Here is a 24,165-nt window from a genome sequence, read left to right on the forward strand (position 1 = left end):
CAACAGGTATAGTTATTTCTCCATTATGGAGAGGTCTGCAGGGAAGTTGCTCACTCTTCTGGCAGGAAATGAGCCTCTTCTAGGGCAGCCACTGGACTCAGGTTTCTTTCAACTAGGGGAGCCTCTGGAATCCCTGTGATGGCAGAAGCCAGTGCCCTTAGCATCAGGTAGCAGGTCTCTTCATCTACAGTATGTGGGTCAACCGGCCAGCTCCTGGATCTGAAATAGCTCCCTTATCTTAACTGTTGGGGCTACAGAGCCCTTGTGATCCGTGGACCTTCTCTCTGGAATAAAACAGTGCAGGTACGTAAAGATTTGCATGAGTCTTGAAAGCTGCTCAGTCTCTAAGAGTCCTTCTTTTTGGAAAGGTGAGCTCTGGGTGGTCCCGCATGTAGTCAGAGCTGGGGTTAAAAAGAGAGCTAATACGCTGCACTGAGTAACCTGAGACAGTTTCTCTCTTCTCCTGGGCCAGTCTCCCCATCTTCATCCAAGTGGTGGAACCAATAAACACTGGCTTTACTTGAGGGTCACCTTGGAAGGTTTAAAAAAAAAAAAAAAAAACAGCAAGAAGGGGAAGGAGCTTCCATAGAACAAAAGAGAACCCAGCAACTACATGTGGTGAGTGGATCCTAAGATGATCTAGGGAATCTCATTGTGGACCAAAATCTTAGGTGATTTTGAGGACTCACTGAGAATTTTGTGGGAGTGCAGGTGGCATGGCAATTATGTTAAAAATAAGTCTTTCTGATAGGAATGTTTACAGATGAAAGGACCAAACTCAGGGGGAAAAGCATGCCTCAGGGGATCATATGGAAAAGATTAGCGAGATTATTGTTGAGGCTGGGTAGAAGGTGCTGGAACCACTGGGAAATTTGAGTAAAAATGATGTTATGTTACTACCCCTTAGATTCTAATTTAATTGGTCTGTGCATCCTGGTCATTAATAGTTTTGGAAGCTCTCCCAGGATTTCCATGGGGCAGGATTTGAGAGGTACTGGTGAAAGGCACATGGAGACTGGTTATTATTCTTAATATTTAGGTGTATGAGCAAAAATTTCTAGGATAAAAAGTTAAAATTCATCTGGGATAAAGCCCTAGCTTTGGTATTTTTGAAGTTCTCCAGATGGTGAATCTAACACGAGGATCCAGGAGGATGATGTCCAGTTTGGGGTGCCTTTTCATTAATATTCCTCCAATATGAGAATAAGTTTGGGACCTCCTGCAGGAAAAGTGTTGGGCCTGAGGGAATTCAGAAAGAAAATGGCAGCTGAGAGAAGAGAAGCATTATGTCAGGTCAGCTCTGACCACCTGTAAGTCTAATAAGAGATGGTCTTTCAGGAAGCGCTTTCTAAAATGCACCTCTCACTGGCTCCCAGTCACACCCAGAGAAAGCCCAGCCATGGCATGGCAGGTCAGGCTCTTCAGGGCCTGCCCACCTGTCTCAGACCATCTGCAGCATCAGTCAACATGTGTGCCTTGCTTCTCCACTCAGTAGGGCTCTCTTGGAGCTTACAATCTGGAAGAGACATGCTTTAAAAGAGTAACTCCTTGTGTTCTAAGTGTCCCTAAAGAAACAGAGGGAACTCTACACCGTGGAACCAAGGAGCACAGACCTTGCAAGTGTTTAGCCACTGCTTGGAAGTCATCTAGCAAACACACTTTAGAAAGTGCCAAACAGGACTGGCTCTATAATTTGTGGGGCACAGTGCAAAATGGAAACGTGGGACCCCTTGTTAAAAAAAAATTGTTAAGATTCAAAATGGTGACCCCAGAGCATTTACCCAAGTGTGGGCATCTGGGGGGCATTTTCACAGATGGCATCCCCACAGTAGCCACCCTGATATTGAGTTGTAGGTCCTGGAAGGACTTTATTCAATTCAACTGTGTAACCACCTAGTGAGGGGTAGGTGGATATAAACTGCAAATGCTAAGGACCACCTACACATAATCTCTTTCTCTTCCTGGGGTAACAGATCTTCTCTGAGACAACCGGGTCAGTGTCTAGGGCTTAAAAAACACAGAAGGGGGGGGAGGGCACAGAGGGAGAGAGAGAGAAATTCTTTCAATTCTGTATGCTGTGATGAGATTTGGCCTTCTCTCAGTTATAATGTGGGAACCCCCTCCTCACTCAGTTACCCTCCTACAAAGACACAGAATGAATGGAGAATGACTGTCAAAAACACACTGAAGAGAAGATACATGCACTCCCACCCTTTGGCTAACCACACAAGTCACAAGGATGGGAGTGGAGTGGGGTTGGCTCAGCCTGCCTTTGCTGGAGTTCCCAGCAGATTGCTTCTTATGTGCTCCTGGAAGGTAACTGGAGGAACTGGGCTGGCCCTGAAGCCCAAGAACACACAGCCCTTCTGAATACTTTTGGCTTGCATTCTCCAGCTGGACCAGGCAGTTGAGGAAGTCATCAAAGCCCAGTTGGAGTTCTTGCTCTGCATACCTGAGGACAATCAGCTGCAGAAGGGGCCTGCTGAGGTGGAAGCCTGTGGGGAGAGAAAGGAGGCATGGCCACCTGGCTGAGCCCTCCCAAGGGGCATCTTTGGGAGCACCAGTTCGCCCAAGGGTAGACTCATGAAGGGAGCCAGTGTCCACCCATTGCCCTTGGCTCAAAGGCAGTGTGACAGTGTGTTAAGGGAGTTAAATGGAAGTAGTATTAATCAGGCTTCAGAGACAAAGAAAGAAGAGCAGGCCTCTGACCTTGCTTCTGACCTGCCTGGACACTGCCCTGACTATGTGCCTTGACTTAATGGAAAAAAACTGCAGTAAGTTGGTGTTTCTCATGGGTATGTTAACCACATGTTCCTCTTTGAAGAGCTTCCTTTGTTCCCAGCTCTGTACTCCTGCCCTAGAAACCAGGTCCCAGTGAAGTAGGAGATAGATGGGCTCCAGTTTAGACATTTACAACTAGCCTCCTGTTTGCGTTTCCTGACATTAGGGTTAGGTGGGCTCCAGTTGAGGCATTTACAATCAGGCTCCTGTTTGCCCTTTGAAAGGAGATAACAACAGAAACAAGGTAAATAGCCAGTCTTTGTCTCTTACAAGCATCTCAAGGAAATAATCATGGCAAGGACAAAGGCAGGCAAAATCTTTTACAAAGAGTAAAGTGTTAAGGGATCTCCCTCCCCTCTCTTTTGGGACAAGGGAGACACTATACATGCTTGGAGAGGCTCCTTGTGTGTCAAAAATCAAGGGATAATGCCAGATCATAATGAGTCTTGCACCTCCCAGAAACTTTGGCTGAGGGGTGCGTGTGCACCCCAAGGGAGGGCACCAGGGTAGGTGAGGTGTGGGAAAAGAAACTAGATAATTGGCCTGAAGGAAGACAAAGACCTGGAAGAACTGACCTATACAAGTGACTTAACTGCCTCTTTATGGAGTTCCTCCTCACTAAGGGGACACCCACACCCTTTCTCTCTGGGTGTGCATCTCTGCCTTGCTTCTATCTCAGCTAAACAAACCATTTCTCTATGTGCTCTCCCACTTGCTGTTGTGCTATGTCTCTAATAATAAACTTTGTACCTGCACTTGCAGTTTCTGCCTCCTTGATAATGCATTTTTCATTGGGGAAAAGATCCAGGGAAAAACAGCCTCTAGCCTTTTCTGGTTTGGTGGCTAGGATCACTGGTTTTCATCCAGGCTACCCAGGTTACCCAGGTTCAATTCCTGGGCAGAGAATTAAGATCTCACTTCATAAAACTGCTCACTCCTGCCTCTCTGAGATCAGATGGTTCCCAAACTGAGATTTAAGGTAAACTGTGGGTCTCACCCAATCTGCTGGCTAGAGACTTCTGACTTTTGCTGTCTCTCCCTCATGAGAACTTGGTAGCTCTCACTCTCCCTCTTTCCAAGACCCTCAAGGCTTAGTCCTAATCAGCTCAGTGAAGGAGCCCAGGAGTTTTTCTCTTTCCTCTCTCCTTCTTTCTCTCACTTTGCCTAAACTACATTTTCCAGCATGTCCCATGCCCAAGGGCTGTCTCTTCATCAACTTTGCGAGTAGTGCACTGGGAAATCAGAGCTCGGCACCTGCCATTGCCTGTCAATAAATTGCACCCTGCTACATGACACATTTTATTTCCTGGGGTAGAAAAATTATATCCCCCAAGCTCTTCCCCTGAGAGGCTCACCTGCACACGCACCATCCTTTACTTTTTCTTCTGAAATTTCCTTACCTACTCTACTGAGAAAGTAAGGTTTCTTTTTCACCTAACACTTATATCCCCTTCAATTTTATCTTAGACGCCAAACGTCAGGGTAATAGACTTGCAGTTCTTCTGCTGTTTATTCTCCCATCTTGCTCTGTTACCAGAAATCCTCTATGGGAATACTCTCAGCCCTCAGATCCTGACCCCTGTGACATTTCCCACTGTGGCCAATTCCAGTTCCCCCATGAGTTCCCCCTTCACTCCAGGCCTTGGCAACACATACACTGAAATGAATAGCCTACTGAGTTGGCCACTGTAGTGCAGACCATGATGCGACAACAGACCTCTCTCAAGGAGAGTCCGGCAATGCACTGGAGAAGGAAAACCCTTCTCCAGCCGTGCCGGGTTAGGTTCCCTGCACAGGGTATCAAAGGGGGCCCAGAGATGTCTGGCTATTATTCAATGGGGAAGTAGAGGATGTCCAAAATTCCATCAGACAAAAAGATTGAAGGGAATTCAGGGGATGCTCTGAATCCCCTTCCGGTGCCTCCCAAATGTATCTGGGACACTGGATTGCATTTCTGGGAGCACTCAGTTCTTGATTGTAGGCTATTCAACATGGGAGGATCCCTTTCTAAGCTAGAAGAAAACCCCTGTAAGTGCTAAGAAAGGGGGAAACAATAAGTCTTACTATAGCAGTGCCTGGTCTTTATTTCCCTGGTGGCTCAGACAGTAAAGAATCCACCTGCAATGCGGAAGACATGGGTTTGATCCCTGGGTTGGGAAGATCTCCTGGAGAAGGTAACAGCTACCCACTCCATGGCCTGGAGAATTCCATGGACAGAGGAGCCTGGCAGGCTACAATCCACAGGGTCGCAAGAATCAGACACGACCGAACGACTTTCACTTCACATGAAAAAAAAAAGGGGAGGGTGCTGAAAGTGAGTCGCTATCTTATTGCCATAGGATAGGAAAATGGACTGAGGGTTCCCTTTTGTCTAGGACTGTCTCTTATAATCAAAACCCTGAGGATTCAGAAAAACACTCCTAACATTCTAAAGAATTCCCTTCGAATTTCTCCTGCCTCTTGGTTGGTAGGGGATGGGGGAGAGGAAAGAACCAAGCTTCCCACACTCCTGCAATTTCCCTTACTGTTCAGATTCTTCTGATGGGACTAAAACCTCACCTAGACAGAGAGACAACCCCTCTGGGACAAGATTTTATCAGCCAATATGCCTCTGTTATCAGAGTCAGTTGGAGCTCCCTCTGGTTTAAATTTTGGCTAGAGACCATGACCACAGAAGGAAAAAAGGCAATGTGGACACAATATTCTTTTAGACTCTGGAAAAAATTGGCTAAGACAAAATTTCTTTTGAATTTGCAAAACTGGCTTTTTTTTGCACATGAGATTAAAAACAACTAGTTTATTTTTTAAAAATGCCTAGAGAAAACTTCAAGTTATCATGTCCATGAGATACACAGCCTACTTTCCTGAGACTTTAGCCTCGGGTTAATTATTAATAGTACAACTTCAAGCCAAGGGGGGAAAAGGGGGTGTGTGTGACAAGAGACATTTTAAATATAAAGCAAAAACTATGAGATCTCTGTCTTTCTGGGTATATATGTAAGTCTCAGTATGTGTTTCCGTCTTTGGATAATATTGCTAAGGTTAATTTGTAAATGTTGTTGCTGTTCAGTCACTCAATCATGTTCGACTCTTTGCAACCTCGTGGAATACAGCATGCCAGACTTCCCCATCCTTCACCATCTCCTGGACCTTGCTCGAAATCATGTCCATTGAGCTGGAGATGCCATCCAACCATCTCATTCTCTGTTGTCCCCTTCTCCTCCTGCCTTCAATCTTTCTCAGCATCAAAGTCTTTTCTAATGAGCCAGCTCTGTGTATCAGGTGGCCAAAGTATTGGAACTTCAGCTTCAGCATCAGTCCTTCCAATGAATATTCAGGACTGATTTCCTTTTAGATTAAAGAGACTCTTAAGAGTCTTCTCCAACACCACAGTTCAAAAGCATCAATTCTTCAGTGTTTAGCTTTCTTTATAGTTCAACTCTCACATCCATACATGACCACTAGAAAAACCATAGCTTTGACTAGATGGACCTTTGTCTGTAAAGTAATGTCTCTGCTTTTTAATATGCTGTCTAGGTTGGTCATAACTTTCCTTCCAAGGAGTAAATGTCTTTTAATTTCATGGCTTCAGTCACCATCTACAGTGATTTTGGAATCCAAGAAAATAAAGCCTGTCACTGTTTCCACTGTTTCCCCATTTATTTGCCATGAAGTGATAGTATGGGATGCCATGATCTTAGTTTTTTGAGTGTTGAGTTTTAAGCCAGCTTTTTCACTCTCCTCTTTCACCTTCATCAAGAGGCTTTTTAGTTTTTCTTCACTTTCTGCCATGAAGGTGGTGTCATCTCCATATCTAAGGTTATTGGCATTACTCCCAACAATCTTGATTCCAGCTTGTGTTTCAACCAGCCTGGTATTTCACATGATGCATTCTGCATATAAGTTAAATAAGCAGGGTGACAATTTTACATCTTTGACATACTCTTTTCCCAATTTTGAACCAGTCTGTTGCTCCATGTCCAGTTCTAACTATTGCTTCTTGACCTGCATTCAGGTTTCTTAGGAGGCACGTAAGGTGGTCTGGTATTCCCACCTCTTTAAGAATTTCCCACAGTTTGTTGTGATCCATGCAGTCAAAGGCTTTAGCATAGTCAATGAAGCAGAAGTAGATGTTTTTCTGGAATTCTCTTGCTTTATCTATGATCTAACAGATGTAGCAATTTAACCTGTGATTCCTATGCCTTTTCTAAAGTCCAGCGTGTACATCTGGAAGTTCTCAGTTCACCTACTGTTGAAACATGGCATGGAGAATTTTGAGCATTATACTGCTAGCGTGTGGAATGAGTGTAATTGTGTTAGTTTGAACATTCTTTGGCACTGCCCTTCTTTGGGTTTGGAATGAAAACTGACATTTTCCAGTCCTAGGGCCACTGTTGAGTTTTCCAAATTTGCTGACACATTGAGTGAAGCACTTTCACAGCATCATCTTTAAGAATTTTAAATAGCTCAGCTGAAATTCCATCACCTCCACTAGCTTTGTTCTTAGTGATGATGCTTCCTGAGGTCCACTTGACTTGGCACTCCAAGATATCTGGCTCTAGGTGAGTAATCACACCATCATGGCTATCTGGGTCATTAAGATCTTTTTTGTATAGTTCTTCTCTGTATTCTTGCCACCTCTTCTTAATCTCTTCTGCTTCTGTTAGGTCCATATCATTTCTGTCCTTTATTGTACCCATTTTTTAATGAAATGTTCCCTTGATAGCCTTTGTCCAGCTTCATTTTGTACTCCAAGGCCAAAGTTGCTTGTTACTCCAGGTATCTCTTGACTTCATACTTTTGCATTCCAGTCCTCTATAATGAAAAGGGCATCATTTTTGAGGGTGTGTTACTTCTAGAAGTTCTTGCAGGTCTTCAGAGAACCAGTTAGCCTCAGCTTCTTCCGCATTAGCTATTGTAGCATAAGCTTGGATTACTGTGATATTGAATGATTTTTTTTTTTTATTTTTTTTTATTTTTTTTTCTTTTTTTTTTTTTTAATAAATTTATTTATTTTAGTTGGGGGCTAATTACTTTACAATATTGTAATAGTTTTTGCCATACATTGACATGAATCAGCCATGGGTTTACATGTGTTCCCCTTCCCGGAACCCCCACCCACCTCCCTCCCCATCCCATCCTTCTGGATCATCCCATTGCCCCGGCCCTGAGCCCTTGTCACATGCATCGAACATGGAATGGTGCTCTGTTTCACATATGACAATACACATGTCTCAATGCCATTCTCCCAGAACGTCCCACCCTCACCTTCTCCCTCAGAGTCCATAAAATTGTTCCATGCATCTGTGTCTCTTATTCTGTCTCGCATATAGGGTTATCGTTACCATCTTTCAAATTCCATATATATGCATTAGTATACTGTATTGTTGTTTTTCTTTCTGGCTTACTTCACTCTGTATAATGGGCTCCAGTTTCATCCATCTCAGTAGAACCGATTCAAATGTATTTTTTTTAATGGCTGAGTAATATTCCATTGTGTATATGTACCACAGCTTCCTTATCCATTCGTCTGCTGATGGACATCTAGGTTGCTTCCATGTCCTGGCTATTGTAAACAGTGCTGCGATGAACATTGGGGTACATGCGTCTCTTTCAATTCTGGTTTCCTCGGTGTATATGCCCAGCAGTGGGATTGCTGGGTCATATGGCAGTTCTATTCCCAGTTTTTTAAGGAATCTCCACACTGTTCTCCATAGTGGCTGTACTAGTTTGCATTCCCACCAACAGTGTAAGAGGGTTCCCTTTTCTCCACACCCTCTCCAGCATTTATTGCTTGTAGACTTTTGGATAGCAGCCATTCTGACTGGTGTGAAATGATACCTCATTGTGGTTTTGATTTGCATTTCTCTAATAATGAGTGATGTTGAGCATCTTTTCATGTGTTTGTTAGCCATCTGTATGTCTTCTTTGGAGAAATGTCTGTTTAGTTCTTTGGCCCATTTTTTGATCGGGTCGTTTATTTTTCTGGAATTCAGCTGCAGAAGTTGTTTGTATATTTTTGAGATTAATTGTTTGTCTGTTGCTTCATTTGCTATTATTTTCTCCCATTCTGAAGGCTGTCTTTTCACCTTGTTTATAGTTTCCTTTGTTGTGCAAAAGCTTTTAATTTTAATTAGGTCCCATTTGTTTATTTTTGCTTTTATTTCCAATATTCTGGGAGGTGGGTCATGGAGGATCCTGCTGTGATTTATGTCAGAGAGTGTTTTGCCTATGTTTTCCTCTAGGAGTTTTATTGTTTCTGGTCTTACGTTTAGATCTTTAATCCATTTTGAGTTTATTTTTGTGTACGGTGTTAGGAAGTGTTCTAGTTTCATTCTTTTACAAGTGGTTGACCAGTTTTCCCAGCACCACTTGTTAAAGAGATTGTCTTTTCTCCATTGTATATTCTTGCCTCCTTTGTCGAAGATAAGGTGTCCATATGTGCGTGGGTTTATCTCTGGGCTTTCTATTTTGTTCCATTGATCTATATTTCTATCTTTGTGCCAATACCATACTGTCTTGATGACTGTGGCTTTGTAGTAGAGCCTGAAGTCAGGCAGGTTGATTCCTCCAGTTCCATTCTTCTTCCTCAAGATTGCTTTGGCTATTCGAGGTTTCTTATATTTCCATACAAATTGTGAGATGATTTGTTCTAGTTCTGTGAAAAATACCATTGGTAGCTTGATAGGGATTGCATTGAATCTGTAGATTGCTTTGGGTAGAATACTCATTTTCACTATATGAATTCTTCCAATCCATGAACACGGTATATTTCTCCATCTGCTTGTGTCCTCTTTGATTTCTTTCATCAGTGTTTTATAGTTTTCTATATATAAGTCTTTTGTTTCTTTAGGTAGATATATTCCTAAGTATTTAATTCTTTTTGATGCAATGGTGAATGGTATTGTTTCCTTAATTTCTCTTTCTGTTTTCTCATTATTGGAGTATAGGAATGCAAGGGATTTCTGTGTGTTAATTTTATATCCTGCAACTTTACTATATTCATTGATCAACTCTAGTAATTTTCTAGTAGAGTCTTTAGGGTTTTCTATGTAGAGGATCATGTCATCTGCAAACAGTGAGAGTTTTACTTCTTCTTTTCCTATCTGTATTCCTTTTATTTCTTTTTCAGCTCTGATTGCTGTGGCCAAAACTTCCAAAACTATGTTGAATAGTAGTGGTGAAAGTGGGCATCCTTGCCTTGTTCCTGACTTTAGGGGAAATGCTTTCAATTTTTCACCATTGAGGATAATGTTTGCTGTGGGTTTGTCATATATAGCTTTTATTATGTTGAGATATGTTCCTTCTATTCCTGCTTTCTGGAGGGTTTTAATCATAAATGGATGCTGAATTTTGTCAAAGGCTTTTTCTGCATCTATTGAGATAACCATATGGTTTTTTTCTTTCAATTTGTTAATGTGGTGTATTACATTGATTGATTTGCGGATGTTAAAAAAACCTTGCATTCCTGGGATAAAGCCCACTTGGTCATGATGTATGATCTTTTTAATATGATGTTGGATTCTGTTTGCTAGAATTTTATTAAGGATTTTTGCATCTATGTTCATCAGTGATATTGGCCTGTAGTTTTCCTTTTTTGTGACATCTTTGTCTGGTTTTGGAATTAGGGTGATGGTGGCCTCATAGAATGAGTTTGGAAGTTTACCATCTTCTGCAATTTTCTGGAAGAGTTTGAGTAGGATAGGTGTTAGCTCTTCTCTAAATTTTTGGTAGAATTCCGCTGTGAAGCCGTCTGGTCCTGGGCTTTTGTTTGCTGGAAGATTTCTGATTACAGTTTCGATTTCCGTGCTTGTGATGGGTCTGTTAAGATCTTCTATTTCTTCCTGGTTCAGTTTTGGAAAGTTATACTTTTCTAAGAATTTGTCCATTTCTTCCAAGTTGTCCGTTTTATTGGCATATAGCTGTTGGTAGTAGTCTCTTATGATCCTTTGTATTTCTGTGGAGTCTGTTGTGATCTCTCCATTTTCATTTCTAATTTTGTTGATCTGATTCTTCTCCCTTTGTTTCTTGATGAGTCTGGCTAATGGCTTATCAATTTTGTTTATCTTCTCGAAAAACCAGCTTTTAGTTTTGTTGATTTTTGCTATGGTCTCTTTTGTTTCTTTTGCATTTATTTCTGCCCTAATTTTTAAGATTTCTTTCCTTCTACTGACCCTGGGGTTTTTCATTTCTTCCTTCTCAAGTTGCTTTAGGTGTAGAGTTAGTTGATTTATTTGATTTTTTTCTTGTTTCTTGAGGTACGCCTGTATTGCTATGAACCTTCCCCTTAGTATTGCTTTTACAGTGTCCCATAGGTTTTGGGTTGTTGTGTTTTCATTTTCATTTGTTTCTATGCATAATTTTATTTCTTTTTTGATTTCTTCTGTGATTTGTTGGTTATTCAGAAGCGTGTTGTTTAGCCTCCATATGTTGGAACTTTTAATAGTTTTTTTCCTGTAATTGAGGTCTAATCTTACTGCATTGTGGTCAGAGAAGATGGCTGGGATGATTTCAATTTTTTTGAATTTACCAAGGCTAGATTTATGGCCCAGGATGTGATCTATCCTGGAGAAAGTTCCATGTGCACTTGAGAAAAAGGTAAAATTGATTGTTTTGGGGTGGAAACTCCTGTAAATATCAATTAAATCTAATTTGTCTATTGTATCATTTAAAGTTTGTGTTTCCTTGTTAATTTTCTGTTTAGTTGATCTATCCATATGCGTGAGTGGAGTATTAAAGTCTCCCACTATTATTGTGTTATTGTTAATTTCCCCTTTCATACTTGTTAGTATTTGCCTTATATATTGTGGTGCTCCTATGTTGGGTGCATATATATTTATGATTGTTACGTCTTCTTCTTGAATTGATCCTTTGATCTTTATGTAGTGTCCTTCTTTGTCCCTTTTCACATCCTTTATTTTAAAGTCTATTTTATCTGAAATGAGTATTGCGACTCCTGCTTTCTTTTGGTCTCCGTTTGCATGGAATATGTTTTTCCATCCCTTCACTTTCAGCCTGTGTGTGTCCCTAGTTTTGAGGTGGGTCTCTTGTAGACAGCATATATAGGGGTCTTGTTTTTGTATCCATTCAGCAACCCTTTGTCTTTTGGTTGGGGCATTCAACCCATTTACATTTAAGGTAATTATTGATAAGTATGATCCCGTTGCCATTTACTTTGTTGTTTTGAGTTCGTGTTGAAACATCCTTTCTGTGTTTCCTGTTTAGAGAAGATCCTTTAGCATTTGCTGGAGAGCTGGTTTGGTGGTGCTGAATTCCCTCAGCTCTTGCTTGTCTGTAAAGCTTTTGAATTCTCCTTCATATCTGAATGAGATCCTTGCTGGGTACAGTAATCTGGGTTGTAGATTATTCTCTTTCATTACTTTAAGTATGTCCTGCCATTCCCTTCTAGCCTGAAGGGTTTCTATTGAAAGATCAGCTGTTATCCTTATGGGGATCCCCTTGTGTGTTATTTGTTGTTTTTCCCTTGCTGCTTTTAATATTTGTTCTTTGTGTTTGATCTTTGTTAATTTGATTAATATGTGTCTTGGGGTGTTTCGCCTTGGGTTTATCCTGTTTGGAACTCTCTGGGTTTCTTGGACTTCTGTGACTATTTCTTTCCTCAATTTAGGGAAATTCTCAACTATTATCTCCTCGAGTATTTTTTCATGGCCTTTCCTTTTATCTTCTTCTTCTGGGACTCCTATGATTCGAATGTTGGGGCGTTTCATATTGTCCCAGAGGTCCCGGAGGTTTTCCTCATTTCTTTTGATTCTTTTTTCTTTTTTCCTCTCTGCTTCGTTTATTTCCATCATTCTATCTTCTACCTCACTTATCCTATCTTCTGCCTCCGTTATTCTACTGTTGGTTCCCTCCAGAGTGTCTTTTATCTCCTTTATTTCATTATTCATTCTATATTGATTCCTTTTTATTTCTTCTAAGTCCTTGATAAACATTTCTTGCATCTTCTCAATCTTTGTCTCCAGGCTATTTATCTGTAACTCCATTTTGCTTTCAAGATTTTGGATCATTTTTATTATCCTTATTCTAAATTCTTTTTCAGATAGATTCCCTATCTCCTCCTCTTTTGTTTGGCTTTGTGGGCATTTCTCATTTTCCTTTACTTGCTGAGTATTTCTCTGCCTTTTCATCTTGTTTAGATTGCTGTGTTAGGCGTGGCCCTTCTGTATTCTGGTAGTATGAAGTTCCTCTTTGTTGTGGAGGTTCCTCACTGCGGTTGGGGTTGGACAGGTGGCTTGTCAAGGTTTCCTGGTTGGGGGAGCTTGTGTCGGTGTTCTGGTGGGTGGAGCTGGATTTCTGCGCTCTAGAGTGTAATGGAGTGACCAGTATTAATTTTTGAGATGTCTATGGATTTGGTGTGCCTCTGGGCAGCCTGTATATTGACGCTCAGGTCTATGTTCCTGCGTTGCTGGAGAATTTGCGTGGTATGTCTTGCTCTGGAACTTATTGTCTCTTGGGTGGAGCTTGGTTTCAGTGAATTTATGGAGGCTATTGGATGGTCTCTTATTAATTAATGTTTCCCCTGGCTTTCAGTCTTATTCTTGCAGTAGCCTCAAGACTTCTCCTTCCATACAGCCTCAATAATAAAACTTTTAGGTTAATGGTGAAAAGATTCTCCACAGTGAGGGATACCCAGAAAGGTTCACTGAGTTACATGGAGAGATGAGGTGGGGGGGGTGGGTTGAGGTGACCAGGAGGGGAAGAGGGGAATTCAAATGTGGAGAGAGCAATCTAGCCAGTAAGCACTTCCCTCTGTGCTTTCCACAGTTTGGAACCCTCAGAGTGATTCACAGAGATACATAGAGAGGGGGGAGGGAGGTAACAGAGGTGAGCATGAGTAGAAAGGGAGGAATTAAGAGGGGAGAGAGAGATCTGGGCAGTATCCTGTTCCTGAAGTGTTCTCCGGTACCCAGAACACCCTCAGAGATTCACAGAATTGGGTTGAGAAGAGAAGGAGGAGGGTGGGAGATAGAGGTTCCCTGGGGGAGAAGAAAGAGCATCAATAGGGGGAGAGAGTGATCAGGCCAGTGATCACACTCCTGAGTAAAAATGGGTCCTAAAGATTGGGTTCTTAAATGTACAAAGTTGATATCAAATATGTAAAACAAAGATTAAAAATCTAGAGTAGAGGTTAGACTCTTATAAAACTTACAATCTAAAAAAAAAAAAAGAAAAAAGGAAACAGTGTAAAAAGAAAAAAAACAGTAAAACAGTAAAAAAAGAAACAGTAAAAAAATGTAGAACACGAAAAAAACATTAAAAAAAAAGAAAACACAAAAGGTATAAGATATATGTATGTAGTTTGCTTCAAAAATAGGGTTTTTTTTTTTTTTGCAAGTTAATAGTGGGTTATGAAAATGTAAGTTAAAGGTGTAATAGAGGACTTGAAGAAAAAGGAAAGAAGAAAAAAAAAATTTTTTTTTAATTAAAAAAAAAATAAAAAAAAAATAATAATAATAATAGTAAAAAATATATATATCCCGGACTTTCTCTGGAGCTGTTGTGAGCAGTGTGGGATCTGCTCAGTTTTAGATAGATCCTTATTCCTGCTTATACTTTTCAAGATCTATAGGTCCTTTTTAATGCAGTCGGTATTAACTACAGGGATCTTAATCTGTTGGCCTGTCCCTTCTAAAGCGCTTCCCTCTGTTTATTTGGCTTCTGTTTGGAGATCTCTTCAGTATCTAATTTCCGCCCTGCAACAAAGCGGTGAAGGTGATCTCTTTAGGTTCGCTTGTTCAATCGTGCTGTCGGGAGGAAGGAACACTGCAATTCTGGCGTGTGTGTGGTAAGCTCGCAGTGTCTCGGCCGCACTGGGTTCGCCCCCGCTCACGGCGTGTGTGCTTTCCCCGTCTACCCTGCTCAGGCTTCAGGTTACTCGGCCGGGGAGCGGGCCCTGAGCTGCGTGCACTTCCCAGGTCTAAGCCGCTCAGGTTCAGGCTCCCGGTTACTCCACAAAGGCGCAGACTCGGTTTCGCCCGCGGCTTGTGCCGTTCCCGGTCGGAGCTGCCCAGGCGGCCAGGAGTTTGGCAAGGGCGCTGTCCCCTGTTGGGGCGGTGCGGCTTATCACCTCCCTGGTCCCCGCCTCGGTTTACGGGCGCGCCCGGCTCCGGTGTGCTTTGTGTCGGTTCTGGGGAGCTGGTCTCTGGCTGCGACCCTCCCGGCGGCTGTCGACCCTCCGGGATCTCAGGCAGTCTTTGCTTAGAAACTGGGAGCCTGTTTGCAGTTTGGTAGGGGGTGCCCTCTCTGGAGCCGAGTTTGCCCCTTTCCGGCTCTGGCGGGCCCCGCCTACCCGCTGTGTCCCGCGGGGGATGGGGCGGTCCGCAGCCGGCTAGCTCTCCTCTGGTATCGCTCAGTCCTTTGTTCTGTGAGCGGGCCGGCAGTGCCTTAGAGTTGGGCTTTTCGCGGGATAGTTCTCTCTCTCTCGCTGTCCCACAGTCTAGGTTACTATCTCACGTTAGCTCCCTCAGATTGCCCTCGGGGCACTCGGGCCCGGTCCTTACCCTAGGCAATGCCGCCCGCTCCTCGCCGTTCAGCCCCCACTTGCTGGTGGCGGATGATGCGAGCGTCTGGGGTTCTTTGCTGGGAGTTGCTTTAGGCACGTAATCTGTGGATTTTATTTATTTTTTCCTCCCAGTTACGTTGCCCTCCGAGATAAAAAATCCTCCCCCACACCCGCCGGTGAGAGGGTTTCCTGGTGTTTGGAAATTCCTCCTCTTTTACGACTCCCTCCCCGGGACGGGTCTCCGTCCCTAACTCTTTTGTCTCTCTTTTTATCTTTTATAATTTCTCCTACCTCTTTTGAAGATAATGCGCAGTTTTTGTGAAAGCCTGACGTCCTCAGCCAGCCTTCAGAAGTAGTTTTGTGAGGTTTGGTCAGCGTTCAGATGTTCTTTCGATAAATTTGTGGAGGAGAGAGTGGTCTCCCCGTCCTATTCCTCCGCCATCTTAGCCCCGCCCTCTCCATATTGAATGATTTGTCATGGAAATGAACAGAGATCATTCTATCATTTTTGAGACTGCACCCAAGCACTGCATTTTGGATTCTTTTGTTGACTATCAGGGTGGCTCCGTTTCTTCTAAGGGATTCTTTCCCACAGTAGTAGAAATAATGGTCATCTGAATTAAATTCACCCATTCTGGTCCATTTTAGTTCACTGATTCCTACATTTTTTTTTCAAGATAGTGGAGTAGAAGGACCTGCACTCATCTTCTTCCGTGAGAACACCAAAATCGCAACTAGCTGCTGAACAACCATTAACAGGAGATTGTTGGATCCCACCAAAAAAAGATACCCCACATCCAAGGGCAAAGGAGAAGCCACAACAAGATGGTAGGAGGGGCGCAATCATGTTTAAAAACAAATCTCAGACCCACCAGAGACACTTGGAGGGAGAAAACAAAATCTTGTGCACACCAAGGGAAAGGAGCAGTGACCTCAACAGTAGACTGAGCCAGACCTGCCTTTGAATGTCTCTTGCGGAGGCACAGGTCAGCAGTGACCTGTCATGGGGACAGGGGTTCTGGCTGCAGCAGAGCTGGGAGGTGCGGCATGTGGCATAAGTGCTCTCAGAGGAGGTCACCATTAGCTCCACTATACAGCTGCTGAGCAAATGACTCATAAACTGGAGAACAATTATATCAAAGAAGTTCTCACATTGTTGCAAAATTTCTAGGGCTCACAACAGATTTTCCAACCTATGTATCTGGCAAAAGGACTGAGAACCCCCAGGGAAACAGACTCTTGGAGGGCATTAACAAAACCTTGTGCACATCAAGACCCAGGATAAAGGAGCAGTGACCCCACAAGAGACTGAGCTACATTTGCCTGTGAGTGCCCAGGAGTCTCTGGTGGAGGTGTGGGCTAACAGTGTCCTGCCACAGCATTAGGGGCACTGACTACAACCATCCTAGGAGCTGCAGTGTGCTGGCATAAGGTCTTTTGAAGGAGGCCACTATTACCTCCATTACCAAACTACAGGAAAGAAACACAGCCACACCCATCAGCAGAAAATTGGATTAAGGATTTACTGAGTATGGCCTTGCCCACCAGAGCAAGACCCAGTTTTACCCACAACCAGGGCTTCCCTAGTGGCTTAGATGGTAAAGTGTCTGCCTGCAGTGCGAGAGACCCAGGTTCGATCCCTGGGTCAGGAAGATCCCCTGGAGAAGGAAATGGCAACCCACTCCAGTACTCTTGCCTGGAAAATTCCATGGATGGAGGAGCCTGGTTGGCTACAGTCCATGGGGTCGCAAAGAGTCGGACACGACTGAGCGACTTCAATTCACTTCTTCAGTCCTCCTACTAGGAAGCTTCCACAAGCCTCTTATCCTCATCCATCAGAGGGCAAATGGAATGAAAACCACACTCACAGAAAACTAATGAAATTGATCACATGGATCACAACCTTGTCTAACTCAATGAAACTATGAGTCATGCCTTCTACCCAAGACAGATGGGTCATGGGGTGGAGAGTTCTGGTCCACTGGAGAAAGAAATGGCAAACGACTTCAGCATTCTCAGCTTGAGAATCTCATGAACAGTATGAAAAGGCAAAAAGATGTGACACTGAAAGATGAACTCCCCAGGTCAGGAGGTACCCAATATGGTACTGGAGAAGTGTGGAGAAATAGCTCCAGAAGGAATGAAGAGGCTGAACCAAAGCAGAAACAATGCCCGGTTGTGGATATGTCTGGTGGTGAAAGTAAAGTCTGATGTGGTAAAGAACAATATTGCATAGGAACCTGGATTGTTAGGTCCATGAAAAAAGGTAAATTGGAAGTGGTCTAACAGGAGATGGTAAGAGTGAATTTGTAAATGAACTCTATTATGTTTGCTTGATCTAATCAATAGAGACATGTCTTCAGTCATCAACACTGTGTAATACTTTTATTGTGCCTGGGTTTAATACACACTAATAGGATGTTATATTTGTTGCAAATTGTCACAAAGGAAAGTAATTTGATGTGAAGAGACTTTTAAGAAAAAAATACAAATATGATAAGAACTTCAGGTGATCTATGTTTAACAATCTATAGAGAGCTGATAAAGGACAGTTCATGGTTGCTTAAAGAGAGTAAGTTGCATGTTTTTGGTAAATAAGATATGAGAATTGGAATTACATTTTATTAAGGAAAAAGGAAGTAGGTCTGTCTTACAGACGACTGTTTCTGACTGGGAAAATTGATGGATATAAAAAGTAAAAGGAAGGTTTGTGGAAAGTGGAAACTGAGAAAAGAGTTCTGTACATGGTACAAGTTTTCTTAAGATTTAAACTGCCTTTGAAATCTTTCATTGTTACTTAGGCTAAGTGAATAACTATTGTTTCACAGTGAATATTGTGTGGTAGTTATCACTAATGCAGATGTTCTAACAATTATATGAAATTCATAAAGGTCTGATATTTCCTGGCAAAATGTTACCAGTCATAATTCTAATTGCTGTTTTAAAGTGTTATATGTCATGGCAGTAACCAAGCTATCGCATTGTAATCAGATTTCAAGTGTGTCCTCTTAAGCCTATCATTGCAGATGACTATGGTTTAACTCTGATGCCTTTGCAAAAGTATTGCTTCTTCAAGATTAATTTTTTAAATATGTTTTCAAGATTAAATTGAAATTAACTAGGTAAAAAAATTTTGTAGTTAACAATAAGCTGACACCAAACTGGAATCTGGTTTTCTCTCTTTGTTAAGAGAACAAGGTTTTCTTACAGTGTGGCTTTTTATAACAGACTGTGAATTTCTTTGCCTATTAGTGACATATTTGTTTTTAAAATTTTTTGTTACTTCAATGTAGTAAATAAATATTATTTCACAATGATCTATAAAGATTATGGCACACATAAATGAAGTTTATTCTACTTCTACAAAAATTAACCCTTCAATATTCACAAACCAATTAATGTGATACACCATATTAACAAACTGAAAGATAAAAACCATAAAATTATCTCAATAGATATAGAGAATGAATTTGATAAAATTCAACATCCATTTATGATAACAATCCTCCAGAAAGTAGGCATAGAAGAAACATATCTCAACATAATAAAAGCCATATATGATAAACCTACAGCAAACATTATCCTCAATGATGAAAAATTGAAAGCATTTCCCCTAAAGTCAGGAACAAGACAAGGGTGCCCACTCTCATCATTACTATTCAACATAGTTTTGGAAGTTTTAGCCACAGTAATCAGAAAAGAAAAAGAAATAAAAGGAATATAGATTGGAAAAGAAGAAGTAAAACTCTCACTGTTTGCAGATGACATGATCCTCTACATAGAAAACCCTAAAGACTCCATCAGAAAATGACTAGAGCCAATCAATGAATATAGTAAAATTGCAGGATATAAAATTAAGATACAGAAATCCATTGCATTCCTATACACTAACAATGAGAAAACAGAAAGAGAAATTAAGGAAACAATTCCATTCACCATTGCAATGAAAAGAATAAAATACTTAGGAATAAATCTACTTAAAGAAACAAAAGACCTATACATAGAAAACTATAAAACACTGATGAAAGAAATCAAAGATGACACAGATAGATGGAGAAATATATCATGTTCATGGATTGGAAGAATCAATATAGTGAAAATGAGCATACTACCCAAAGCAATCTATAGATTCAATGCAATCCCTATCAAGCCACCAACGGTATTTTTCAGAGAATTAGAACAAATAATTTCACAATTTGTATGGAAATACAAAAAACCTCGAATAGCCAAAGCAACCTTGAGAAAGAAGAATGAAACTGGAGGAATCAACCTGCCTGATTCAGACTATACTACAAAGCTACAGCCATCAAGACAGTATGGTACTGGCAGAAAGACAGAAATATAGATCAATGGAACAAAATAGAAAGCCCAGAGATAAATCCACACACGTATGGACACCTTATCTTTGACAAAGGAGGCAAGAATATACAATGGAGAAAAGACAATCTCTTCAGCAAGTGGTGCTGGGAAAACTGGTCAACCACTTGTAAAAGAATGAAACTAGAACACTTTCTAACACCATACACAAAAATAAACTCAAAATGGTTTAAAGATCTAAATGTAAGACCAGAAACTGTAAAACTCCTAGAGGAAAACATAGGCAAAACACTCTCTGACATAAATCTCAGCAGGATCCTCTATACCCACCTCCCAGAGGAATGGAAATAAAAGCAAAAGTAAACAAATGGGACCTAGTTAAACTTAAAAGCTTTTGCACAACAAAGGAAACTATAAGCAAGGTGAAAAGACAGCTTTCAGAATGGGAGAAAATAATAGCAAACGAAGAAACTTACAAAGAATTAATCTCAAAATTATACAAGTAGCTCCTGCAGCTCAATTGCAGAAAAATAAATGACCAAATCAAAAAATGGGCCAAAGAACTAAGTAGACATTTCTCCAAAGAAGACATACAGATGGCTAACAAACACATGAAAAGATGCTCAACATCATTCATTACATTATCAGAGAAATGCAAATCAAAACCACAATGAGGTACCATCTCATGCTGGTCAGAATGGCTGCTATCAAAAAGTCTACAAACAATAAGTGCTGGAGAGGGTGTGGAGAAAAGGGAACCCTCTTACACTGTTGGTGGGAATGCAAACTAGTACAGCCACTATGAAGAACAGTGTGGAGATTCCTTGAAAAACTGGACATAGAACTGGCATATGACCCAGCAATCCCACTGCTGGACATACACACCGAGGAAACCAGAATTGAAAGAGACACATGTACCCCAATGTTCATTGCAGCACTGTTTACAGTAGCCAGGACATGGAAGCAACCTAGATGTCCATCGGCAGACGAATGGATAAGAAGGCTATGGTACATATACACAATGGAATATTATTCAGCCATTAAAAAGAATACATTTGAATCTGTTCTAATGAGGTGCTTGAAACTGGAGCCTATTATACAGAGTGAAGTAGGTCAGAAAGAAAAACACCAATACAGTATACTAACGCATATATATGGAATTTAGAAAGATGGTAATGATGACCCTATATGAGAGACAGAAAAAGATACACAGATGTAAAGAACAGTCTTTCAGACTCTGTGGGAGAAGACAAAGGTGGAATGATTTGAGAGAATAGCATTGAAACATGTATATTATATGTGAAACAGATTGCCCATTCAAGGTTTGATTTATGAGACAGGGTGCTCAGTGCTGGTGCACTGGGATGACCCTGAGGGATGGAATAGGGAGGGAGATGGGAGGGGGGTTCAGGATGGGGGACACATGTACACCCATGGCTGATTCATGTCAATGAATGGCAAAAACCACCATAATATTGTAAAGTAATTAGCCTCCAATTAAAATTAATTAATTAATTTTAAAAAATTAACCCTTCATTGTCACCCTTTTGCTATCCTGATATCCTTAAAACATGGCAGCAGTCTACTCCTAAATCAGGGAATTTAAAATGGGTAAACAATAGCTGTAAATCAAACATTCAGGGTTATGGAAAATTCACTTGGTTTTTCCTGGCCCCCTGACAAACCTTTTATTTGATGGGATAAAGCCTTCCTTGGCTGCAGTATTAATGCTCTCACAATGGAAAAACAAAAATTATGTTTCACTAAATATTACATTCCGGTTTTGTTAATTAAGGTCTATGTTTGCCAAGGCTCACTTTCCAGTTAGTTCCTTGTTGTTATATTATATTACTAAAAAGTTTAACCAATCTATTAAGGGACACTCTTAAGTTTATTTCTAAAGTTTATATCAGCAATCTATTTTTGGATGAAAATCAGGTGCCTTGTAACCTGCCATGAAAAGATTATACATTCTGGAAAAGAAATAATTCAAAGGACTATTGAGAGTTTATTCTTAGGTAGGTTGATAAGGAGCCCAGGACCCTAGAAAAAGAGACAGGGGTCTGGGGCTCTCCAGGAGGAGAAAAGGACAATTTTTTTTTCTCCATTCCTTTGTCTTAGTCACATAAAAGGTTTTTTCTTACATTTTGAGTTGTTATGACAACCATCCTTAAAAGGAACTTTCTTTAAGCCCAGAGCTAATGATTATACAACAAATCAACACATCTCGCTCAAGGGTATGTTTTTCCTTAAGCTCTGTTTTTAATGATTATATAACAACAAACAATCTTGCTTGAGGACGTGTTTCTACTTCTTAAGAACCTTCTGACTAACTCTGTTATCTTAAGATGCATGTTGTGGGAGTGGGTCTGGTAAGACCTTTCTATTGCTAGTTGCTGCTGCTACTGCTGCAAAGTTGAGTCAGTCGTGTCCGACTCTGTGCGACCCCATAGACGGCAGCCCACCAGGCTCCTCCATCCCTGGGATTCTCCAGGCAAGAATACTGGAGTGGGTTGCCATTTCCCCCTCCAGTGCATGAAAGTGAAAAGTGAAAGTGAAGTCGCTCAGTTGTGTCTGAATCTTCGAGACCTCATAGGCTGCAGCCTACCAGGCTCCTCCATCCATGGGGTTTCCCAGGCAAGAGTACTGGAGTGGGGTGCCATTGCCTTCTCCTCTATTGCTAGTAACCAGTTGCAAAAGTATATAAGGCCTTGATAAGACTTCCTCTGCCCCTTTCTGATGTCTATTGTCAAAAGCTTTCTCCATCCCTTTTTCACAGAAATAAAACGTTTGCCACACAAAGCTCTGAGTGCCTGAAGCCTCATCTCTGGTCCCACAGCCAAATTCTCTTCTTCAGAGATCGAGACTCTGACACTGTTCAGTATAAGGTATCAGTATCACCAACATGGACAAAAGGACTCTTATCAGGTACTCTTAACTAGCTCATGTGCAGTGAAACTGAAGGAAAGTAACTCTTGGATTAATTTCCCCTCAAAAAAGATCCCTGTAGTGGACTAACCTATAGAGAGGACTGCTGATATAAAAACCACCTTAAAACAACACTTAGAGGAAAAACTACACTCAAATGAGGATAAAAAGATGACATCAGAAGTAGACAACTTGCCAAAGATCCTGACCTGATTTGTATGACTCTTTATAACATTTTTTTCACTTCTTGGACCTTTGCATAATTATCAAACATTTTTCTGTCATAGACCTGATCCTATGCTAGTTTTAAAAATCAGTCTAGTGGGTTTGTGGCTAATTACCTAGTCTAGCACTTCTGGGTTACCTTGGTTGATTTCTTCACTCCAAAGCTCTAATTGGTTGACTCTTAGGAAATTTATCTTAATAAGAAAAATTATAGTCATATTCAGGCCACTATTGGTATTACTAGATGAGATCCCCTCACTCAACCAATTAATAATTCCTTCTCTGACCTTGGTCATAAATATAAATTCTTCTCTATTACTCAAGTTCAATCAGAGAAACAAAATTTCAACCAAGGAATAAAACCTCCCACAATTATGGGATGGATTTATGTAGTTAATATCAGCCTATGGTAATTTAAATTTAAAGGCTCCTCTATGCTGAGAACAATTAAATCATACTAAGGATAATCAGTCTAGTAACACTAGTAAACTAGGCTGGGTACCTTATGGACAATGCCAATGTATAGTTTCCCTAAGAAATAAAAATCAGTACAGAATAAACAGGGGCTTCCCAGGTGGCACTAGTGGTAAAGAACCCACCTGCCAATGCAGGATACTTAAGAGATGTAGGTTTGATTCCTTGGTTGGGAAGATTCCCTGGAGGATTGCATGACAACCCACACCAGTATTCTTGCTTGGAGAATCCCATGGACAGGGGAGCCTGGCGGGCTAGAGACCATAGAGTTGCAAAGAGTCAGACACAACTGAGGCTACTTTGCCACACACAGAAAAGACTAAGTCAGATAACTTAGGTATATACTGGGCTATACCTAATGGAAGTTCCTGAGTTCTTACTTATGATTTTACTATTACTGCTAGCTATATTGTTTTTACATTGCCTATTTCAAAAAGTGTTGCCCCTTACATTACCAAGTGCGTGACTGAGCCACTAATAAAATGATGACATATAGTTCCATATGAGATCAATGGTTGTAACTGTGTGACTCTAGACAGAAGAAGCAACAAGAGGGAATATTTTCCTGGACCAAGAGGCCAGTAAGATAGCACAGTCCAGAGACTTTTGCTACTCGTGGGCCTGGTCCAGGAATAGCACATTGAGTGGCCAAATAGGTGAAATCTTCACCAGACCTGGGAATAAGCATTCCCAGCACAGTGGGACAAAATGGTCATGAAATGCTGTCAAACCATGGTCAAACTATGACCATAAAGGTTCCTTGCAACTGAAACCTGGCACTTAATGTCTGCCTCTACAAAGATTACATCATGGCCTCTATAGCAGCTGACCTTCAATATCCCCTGAAAGGAATTCAGGGTGGATATCAGAAATTAGGCATTCACTCTGTGCTCTGGAAAAATGGACACAACGGGCCT

General features: G+C 41.2%; 1 protein-coding gene across 1 annotated transcript in view; it reads right to left on the reverse strand.

The window, feature by feature from the left end:
* Window positions 1–2,124: 2,124 nt before the first annotated feature.
* CAPN9 (calpain 9) overlaps window positions 2,125–24,165 on the reverse strand; it is a 67,986-nt gene continuing 45,945 nt past the window's right edge. Inside the window, exons 12-13 of the mRNA XM_081573643.1 lie at window positions 2,375–2,495; window positions 2,125–2,140 (exon numbers count right to left, since the gene is read on the reverse strand). Coding sequence (XP_081429769.1) covers window positions 2,125–2,140; window positions 2,375–2,495 — 137 coding nt within the window. The remainder of the gene's footprint in view (window positions 2,141–2,374; window positions 2,496–24,165) is intronic.

This window comes from Giraffa tippelskirchi, chromosome 2 (assembly GCF_054371585.1).
Source record: "Giraffa tippelskirchi isolate mGirTip1 chromosome 2, T2T-mGirTip1v1.2.pri, whole genome shotgun sequence".
NCBI classification, from domain to species: domain Eukaryota; kingdom Metazoa; phylum Chordata; class Mammalia; order Artiodactyla; family Giraffidae; genus Giraffa; species Giraffa tippelskirchi.